The sequence below is a fragment of the Tribolium madens genome, unplaced genomic scaffold (assembly GCF_015345945.1).
Source record: "Tribolium madens isolate multiple individuals breed KSU strain unplaced genomic scaffold, Tmad_KSU_1.1 Scaffold_91;HRSCAF=231;Tcas5.2_LG7, whole genome shotgun sequence".
Lineage (NCBI taxonomy): Eukaryota > Metazoa > Arthropoda > Insecta > Coleoptera > Tenebrionidae > Tribolium > Tribolium madens.
The window spans coordinates 16,821,398-16,830,112 of NW_025401063.1; the positions used below are offsets into that span (position 1 = coordinate 16,821,398).

The 8,715-nt window shown below is 29.2% G+C and overlaps 1 protein-coding gene across 6 annotated transcripts in view; it reads left to right on the plus strand.

The window, feature by feature from the left end:
• The first annotated feature begins 491 nt into the window (after positions 1–491).
• The window catches only part of LOC123010423 (follicle-stimulating hormone receptor-like), a 38,386-nt gene continuing 30,162 nt past the window's right edge, over positions 492–8,715 (plus strand). For 4 of the 6 annotated variants that reach the window (XM_044407305.1, XM_044407309.1, XM_044407306.1 and 1 more), the window contains exons 1-2: positions 492–659; positions 7,324–7,637. In XM_044407305.1, coding sequence (XP_044263240.1) covers positions 507–659; positions 7,324–7,637 — 467 coding nt within the window. In that variant the 5' untranslated portion in view covers positions 492–506. Of the gene's footprint in view, positions 660–3,961; positions 4,048–4,125; positions 4,192–7,323; positions 7,638–8,715 lie in introns of those variants that run through there. The other 2 variants (XM_044407308.1, XM_044407307.1) reach the window with 2 other exon arrangements.

Below are 8,715 nucleotides of genomic sequence, written 5' to 3' on the forward strand. Positions count from 1 at the left end.
AGAGCTGAATCCCAAAAAATAAAAATTTAAATCAATTTTTTTATCACACACTGTATATCATTTAAGATGCATACAATATTTTAGAATAAATGAAATAAATGTATTTTACACATTTTATTACATTTCAAAACTCGCAGTTCCAGCCTATTTAAACCCCTTAATTTTAATTTTTCTTGGCATCATCTAAGAAATACGTTTCATAAATATCTTAAAACTTAAATGTTGCAATGACATGTGCAATTCTCTTTCATATCTAAACATCAAACTTTCTTTTTCTTTGCGTTTTAACATCCCAAATAACCACAGTTTCGACACAGGCCTCTACACATCTCATCTGTTTGACTCAAATTTAAGAAAACGAAGAGTTATACTCAAAAGTGTTGTAATCAAAACTGTCACACGGTTGTTAATTTAAATAAATGGAGTCAGAAAAACAGGTGGACTTTTTTTATTGAATGAAGTTTAATAACATTTGCCAGGCGCAAGTTTCATTTCATAAAAGCACAATGCGACTCCTTAGCAGCTTAGTTAGCGCGCGAAGCGCATCCTCGAAACATTTAGAAAAACCTAAATCTAACTGCGTTTGTGGCAATAACAATTTAGTGTACTTAATTTTTACCCAAAGAGAAACACGGAAAAAAATTACGGTGGCCATTCAGGTAAGTGGTCTATTTTCCTTGCTTTTTTCAAGTAAGTAGTTCTAAAAATTGTTGAACCAGACGTCATCAATAATTTTTCTGAGTTATTTGCGGAGTAAACTGTTTCGACATATCGTGAATTATTGGCGCGGAGTATAGAAAAAGCGTCTCATTTTTAGCATCATCTTTCAGTGTAATGTTTTTCCTTCAATTGAAACATTCTTACTTTAATGAAGTGATTAAATATTTACATGCGAACTATTAGAGTGTTATTATTAGTATTGACGGAATATTCTTACAAAATCGTGTGTAAATGTTCAACCACATAATTGCTTCACTTAGCCTAAACATACTAATAAGACCCAACATTTTATTCCAGAATAAAATTTTATTGTAGAAAATTTCCTTATTTGAATGAAAATCGACATCAGATGCAAACATAAAGCACGAAAGAGGAGACATGTGCAAAATGGTAATGACAGCTTTTCTGAAACGTTCACTTCAATCAACTCTTTAAAAAATTATAATCGAGGATTTCATCTTGTTCAAAGTAAAGCATTAAAAGTCTCAAGTGTGAAAGAATGCCCAACTATTAAAGTCTTTGAAGCTTCACTTAACTAATTTAATTTTATCATCACGTGTTTTATTACATTTTTGACGTGGAGGATAAAGTAATAAAGAAAAATTCGTTGTAGCAAAAACCTTTGATCTTGAGCAAAAATTGTTTAATTGAAACAATGAAACACAAAATTTACAAAGCACCCAATTATTGCTATTACCACGTGAAATTTTCTTTTTCCAATTTCACACCTAGTTATCCGGCTATTGAACTGTTTATTTTCAATCATTAAAAAAATGGAACAGCTCAAAATTTTCGTCGTGTTTATTTATTTTAGTGACATATCTCTAAGGTATTTTATCTTGTTGAAACAATGCAGTGAAAATATTTTGAAATATTGTTATTGCAAAATTTTTATAAACTTGAATAGAAATCTAAAATCTGAGTCAAGTATTTGTTCTGTTTACTTTTCAATATAATTTCGTTATTAGTCCACATCTGGAATTTCATTTGGTCTTTTTGCACTTATTTTGTGATTGAGGGAATTTCTTCAAAGGTTTCAAACAAGAAAATTCCTAGCTTTATTCACAATTTTTAATATCGAGGATATGAGCTTTCGTAGCCTTACATAACAAATATATTTAAGTGACTACTTTTTTTTGTTAAAAAATACTAAAATAAAATAGATGAAACACAACTGGATGCAGAAATTTATATACAGGGTATTTCAATGAAAACGAGCCACCCCGAGTATCTTAGAAACTAACAAGAAAAAACGCTAAAACAGGTCAATTTTGTTTTTGAGGGGGACATATTTTGACGTAATTTTTAAAGCACCCCCACGCACCCCACCTTTAAAAGTTTAAATAGCACTACCATACTTGTGGCACATCAAATGAAAGCTATTTTAACAAGCTTTTCAAAACTTTTTACCAAAATTGAATCAGACCATACATTCATGAGATACATGGTGTTCTAATAAAAACGAACTTGAAAGAACTTTTTCGACCTCAATTTCGGAATTTCAAATGACACCAACTCACTTGCGACAGATCAAATGAAAGTGTTTTTAAAATGTTCTTTAAACCTCTTTTCTAAAGTAGAATGGGATTATCTATTCATAACATATTCCCAAAAAGATAATTTTTCTAATTAGTAATAAGTTTTAATAAGAACTATTTAAAAAAATACAAGAAACTTACTGATATTTATAAGTATTATGTAAGAAATTTATTTTTATTTCTTTATTTTATAGTCAAAATAATCGTACTAAAGGACAAGGGGTAATCAAGTTTTTTATAATTTAATGTAAGTATCTAAAAATAGCAATATAGTTCTTAAGTTCCTTTATACGTACTGACTGCTAAAAGATTCGTTTTTTTGCCGATATTTTCTGAATGTATAGAAAACATTTAATTTTGAAAAAAAGCTTTTAAAAGTGTTTTCATTTTTTGTATCACTAGTGGTTGGTGTGTAAAAAAATGTCCCCTTTTAAGCTGTTTCGGTTTTTTTTTGCAAATTCTTTCTGGTTTCTTTTTATTAGAACTCCCTGTATCTCATCAATGGATGGTCTGATTTAATTTTGGTAAAAATTTTGAAAAGCTTATTTAAATAGCTTTCATTTGATGTGCCACAAGTGGGGTAGTGTCATTTATATTTTTAAAGTTGGGATGCGTGGGGGTTAGGGGGTTACTGGGGGTGCTTTAAAAATTACGTCAAAAAATGTCCCTCTCAAAAACAAAATTGACCTGTTTCGGCGCTTTTGCGTTTTTTTTAGTTTCTGAGATATTTGGGGCGGCTCGTTTTCATTGGAACACTCTGTATTTGTTTTTTTTTAATTATGTGAAGTTCACACATCGAAAACAATAAAAGTTTTTTGTTAAGGGCAATATGACAACTAAATTTTGAAGAATTTAAAAAATTATTTTAAATATTGTAAAAAAACGTTCACACATTTTTAACGCTCAAATGCAATTTTGTCGAGATCGAAAATCAAACTATTTTTTTCAATTTTTTTATTAAAAAAATATATTTTGAAAAGAAAGAACGGTTACGATTCTTACAAAATTCGAGTTCGGTTAGGTAAAATACAAACGATTCTTTTAAATTAAGTTAGAAAAATAGGAGGAAAGTTCCAAATAAAACTTGTAGAAAAATGCTGATTGATAAAGGCATTTTTCAAACATTGATTTTAGTTTACAAAAGTTTTTTAGGAATAGAAATATGGTTAAATAGAATATTTTGTTAAAATTGTCAACTTGTTGTTCATAATTAAAAAAAGATCTTTGTGGGAAAACAAAACTTTTGATCAGAAAATAATTCCAGAGCAAAATCCCGAGTCAATCGAACATTGTGTTAATGCATGTCGAAGGTGTGTCTTGCTTACTAAACATAAATTCCATTAATTTAATTCACTTAATCCCTTCCATTAATGTAATCAAACGAAGAACTAAAAATAATCTCCCCTACTGTTGTTTATCATAAAATCTAGGTAAAACCGGCCAAATCAGCATCGTATTTTAATTGATTATCTTATCACGATAATCAAATATTGAGAGGCGTGATAGGCTTCAGTAACTTTCCGGAGTTAATTGGAGTGCCTTTGGGTTAAATACTCGGGCATTTTTATTAATAACTTGACACTTCGAGGATCAAAAATGACGTCAAAAACACTCACAATGAGTGCTTTACTTTTTCGTGACGTTTTTGATTATTTATGTGGTTTGCCGTTCAAATACTTTTTATTAACAATATATTTCAAAATTAAACAGTTCGCGGCCCTTTTAAATCAACATTATTGCGCAAACTCGATAAAATCTTATCTCTTCCTGCGATTGTTGCAAGAATAAGGTATTGCAAAACTGAAATTTTTCTACCGAGGAGTGCGATAGGTTTTGGGTCAATATTTGTCTGGTTTACACAAATATTATACGGTGTTGTTGAAGAGTTCTATTTGCGGTAATAATTGTACTAATTTGTTGTTTGAGGCAACGGGTAAGAAGCTAAAACATTTTTCTAGACTCATTTAATTAAATTTGCTCTATTTTATTCAAAGTCCAAGGAGCTGAGCTGAAAATAAAAGTCACTTTAGTGTAACGAAACGGTTTCAAGGGCCAAATTTCCAATCAAATTATTGTATTTGAGTTTGATATTAATAAGTGAGAATTGGACTAACAATGGTAAATTTTAAATTTGCAGACTTTTCTTTACTTTGTAATAATTACACTAAACTGAAAAACAACAGAAAACAACCTTGTTGAATTATGTAACACTATGAACTTGTTATTAAATTCGTTTAATTGTATTGTAAACCTTGCGATATTTACCAAGATCGTATACAAAATACCCAAAAACAATGTTGGGGAAAATCAGATTTGTGATTTGTTTAGTGCTTACTCTTGAAAATATTCATTTACATATTCATGAAAATACCACACCAAGTGGTGTCAGAATAAATGATAATTTATTTAAAATTTTTGCTCTGTTTGTAACTAAATGTTTAAAAAGCGGAAGACAAGAAAACTCTATTAATAATAAATTTGTTAAACTGTTGCAGGACTTCAAAGAAATTAAATTGCACAAAGAATGTCATTTTGTTTAAATTAAAATGTGTCAAAAGAATGCAAATTGAAAATCTAATATTACGTAAAAGGTAAAACAATAAATTGAGATGTTATTTTCAAAAATACAGGCTGTCTCAGAACTCCGTGTTTCTTCGATTACTCTGACAATAAAGAAGATAACAAAATGCAGTTTCTTTTGGACGATAGACATTCATTTTTTCTATAGTTCAAAAATATTTTCGTCATTAATTCCTATACAGGGTGCGCCAGAACTCGCGCCCCAGAGAAAAATTTCAAGTACGATAAGATACCTGGAACAAAAAAATGTTTAAAAAATTCTATCTGTCATTTATTTTTTGACATTTGACATTTTTTATGTGTATTTAATAATACTGATGATCTTGTATATATTTTTTTACAATTATTTAGTAAAGGTACAAAAATTTTGCCAATAAAAGCCACAAATAGCATTGAACATAGTTACAATTTTGGATACAGCTTTCTTGTTTGCTCTTTTAATAGCCTGTAGCAAAAAAACTTGGAAAATTCTTTTTCCAACAGAAATAAATAGAGTCAAAGTGCAAAATTTAAACCCTAATAACTTTGAAATTTTTATAGATAAAATTTTTTTAACATTTTTTCTATGTTCCTGGGTTCTTACCTTATATGGCATTTTTCTCTGGGGCGCGAGTTCTGGCGCACCCTATATAGGGTAGCGCACAAAGTTATATTTTTTCTTATGGAACACCTGGTATATTATGTGCTTATTTGAAGAGTTTTTAATTCTAAGAATATCCATATTAGGTTTTATGGGTCTATCACGGACCGTTTATCATTTATGGGCAATTTTATGGAAAAAAATACCATTTTTGAAAAATCACAACGGCTTTGCTAGAAAGAAAAAGTGAATAAAAACAATTGCAACCATTTTTACTGATTCTGGTCCTAAATTATTATGGTTGAAATTTGAACAATCTTTTGCAACTACTGCAAGAGTGTTGACATTTGCAAAATATCAGGTAACTTGATTTTTTTAAATAAAACACCCTGTATGTTATTACTTTATCGAGTAGAGCTTTTAATAAGCTTTCTAAAAAACCTAGGGTTTGGAGGTCTAAACTTTACCTGTTTTATTGTACACCCTTTAAACCTACAAAATTTTAAATTATTCTATTTAGCCCTAAAAATCAAGTTTGGTCCATGATAGACCCCTAAAATCTAATATGGATATTCTTAGAATTAAAAACTCTTTCAAATAAGCTCATAATATACCGGGTGTTCCATAAGAAAAAATATAACTTTGTTGCGCCATCCTATACAGGTGCGCCAGAACTCGCGCCCCAGAGAAAATTTTCAAGTAAGGTAAGATACCAGAAACATGAAAATTATTTTTTGACATTTGACATTTTTTTATGTCTATTTAATGATACTGATGATCTTGTATATGTTTTTTTACAATTATTTAGTAAAGGGACAAAAATTTTGCCAATAAAAGCCACAAATAACATTGAACAGAGTTACAATTTACAGCGTCTTTGTTTCCTCTTCTAATAGCCTGTAGCAAAAAACTTGGAAAATTATTTTTACAACAGAAATAAATAGAGTTAAAGTGCAAACTTTAAACCCTCATAACTTCGAAATTTTTATAGATAATTTTTTTTTAACATTTTTCCATGTTCCTGGTATCTTACCTTATATGCCATTTTTCTCTGGGGCGCGAGTTCTGGTGCACCCTGTATAGAAATTACCTATAATAACAAAAATATTTTTGGACTATCGTCCAAAAGAGACCGCATTTCGTTATCTTCCTTACTGTCAAAGTAATCGAAGAAATACGGAGCTCTGGGACATTCTGTATATACTCGTTAAACAATTACATATTATAGAAGCTAAAAAAATTATGTGCTGTTGCAAATTTGACAAGTTTCTAAAATTAAATTATTAAAAGTTAATATTAACTAATTAGCAACGCAGTAATAACACTAGCCTATTTTAGTATTGCTGAACAATTTCAAACTAGATATTTCTATTCAATAGGCTTTTTAGCCATAAATTAAACAACAATATATTAATTAATAGAACTGCAAATAAAATATGCTGAGACCACTTTTCTAATGTAAATATTTTTATTTACTCTCAGATGGTATAATTTAGAAGGAAAAACCTTAACTGCTTTAAGTGTAAAATCACTGTTATTTTAAACGATTAAATCTGACCTTAAATAACAACAAAATTAACGAAAATTAACTCAAATAATGCAACAAACAAATTCAGCGATTTGTACATACCTGTACATTTAATTTTTAGAAGGTGTATGAAAAAAAGTTTCAATTTTTTAAAGAATTTTTGAATGTGGTGCCACTAGAAAATAATAATTTTTGTGTGGTAAAGCTCCCATCTCAAGCCGTGTCAAAACAACTTAATTCGATTTATTTCGTGCAGTTTGCTTTAATTGACTTTTTTACATTTAAACGGATTACGTTTTGTAAAAAATTCGATGAACGCTTAATTAAGTAATAAAAAAGTTTAATTGAATTGTCTCCCAAAGTTCGATTTGTTTCAGATCATGATCCTTTGTGTGTTCATGATTTGGCTTGTGAGTGCAGTAGTAGGAATCGAAATGTTGCACAAATTGCCCGAAGAGACCGCTTTTGTATCAAAAGTGGAGCCTCATGAAACGCAACCTTGCACTTGCGAGTGTTATAACACCACTGAAAATTTCCAAGTTGATGTCGAGTGCACCTGCTCAGGGAAGGAACTGCAACACATCCCTGATTTTCTTAATAAAACTTTAACTAAACTTGTGATCACCGATTCGGATATCAAGAGGATTAGGAAGGACGAGCTGAAGCCTTATAGGGAGAATCTCAAGGATGTGTAAGTAGGGATAGGCTGCTTAGTTGGCCTAAACTTTTTGCAAATATTCACAAAAAATTAAAATACATTTTATCGAAAATATACAAAGTGAAATGAAATGATTTATCAATAATTCATAAAGTATTTATACGATCGTTACAAAATTTTAATATTTTAATATATAAGTAGAGATAGGCTGCTTAGTTGGCCCAACTTTTTACAAATCTTCACAAAAAATTAAAATACATTTTATCGAAATATACAAAGTGAAATGAAATCATTTTTCAATTATTCATAAAGTATTTATGCAATAGTCACAAAATTTTAATATTTCATTAAGTTTATGAGAACACATAAATAGTCCAATTTACATAAAAATAACTCTTTTTTTATGCTATATGAATACAGGGTGATTCATCTCAGCTCCGGTATTCTGTAGCTCAATTATTATTTAAGTGGGAATTTTGATATTTTATAAACTTTATTTATAAAGGGCATTTCAAGAAAAAAATTTTGATTATACAGGTTGTCCCAAAAATAAGTTACAATACAAATTTATGTTTTTTGAAGGAAATACATACAGCGTGCGCCAGAACTCGCGCCCCAGAGACAAAATTCAAGTAAAATAAGATACCAGGAACATGGAAAAAATGTTTAAAAAATTCTATCTGTCAAAAAATTTTGACATTTATTTTTTGGCATTTGACATTTTTTTGTATCTATTTAATGATACTGATGATCTTGTATATGTTTTTTATAATTATTTAGTAAAGATACAAAAATTTTGCCAATAAAAGCCACAATAACATTAAACAGAGATACAATTTAGGTTACAGTTTCCTTGATTCCTCTTCTAATAGCTTGTAACAAAAAAAACTTGGAAAAGTATTTTTCCAACAGAAATAAATAGAGTCAAACTAAACTTCTATTAGTCGATTTTGCTTAGTTTTTGAATCAGTTTGATTTTTTTTAGCAAAAACATTCTCTTTTTAAAAATTATTACACAAGAAGTTAAGAGTTGGAAAAAAAATTACCACTATAAAGAGGAAAGTACGAACTTTAGGACTATAACATTTTTTTTAATGTAGTAGTTTATTAA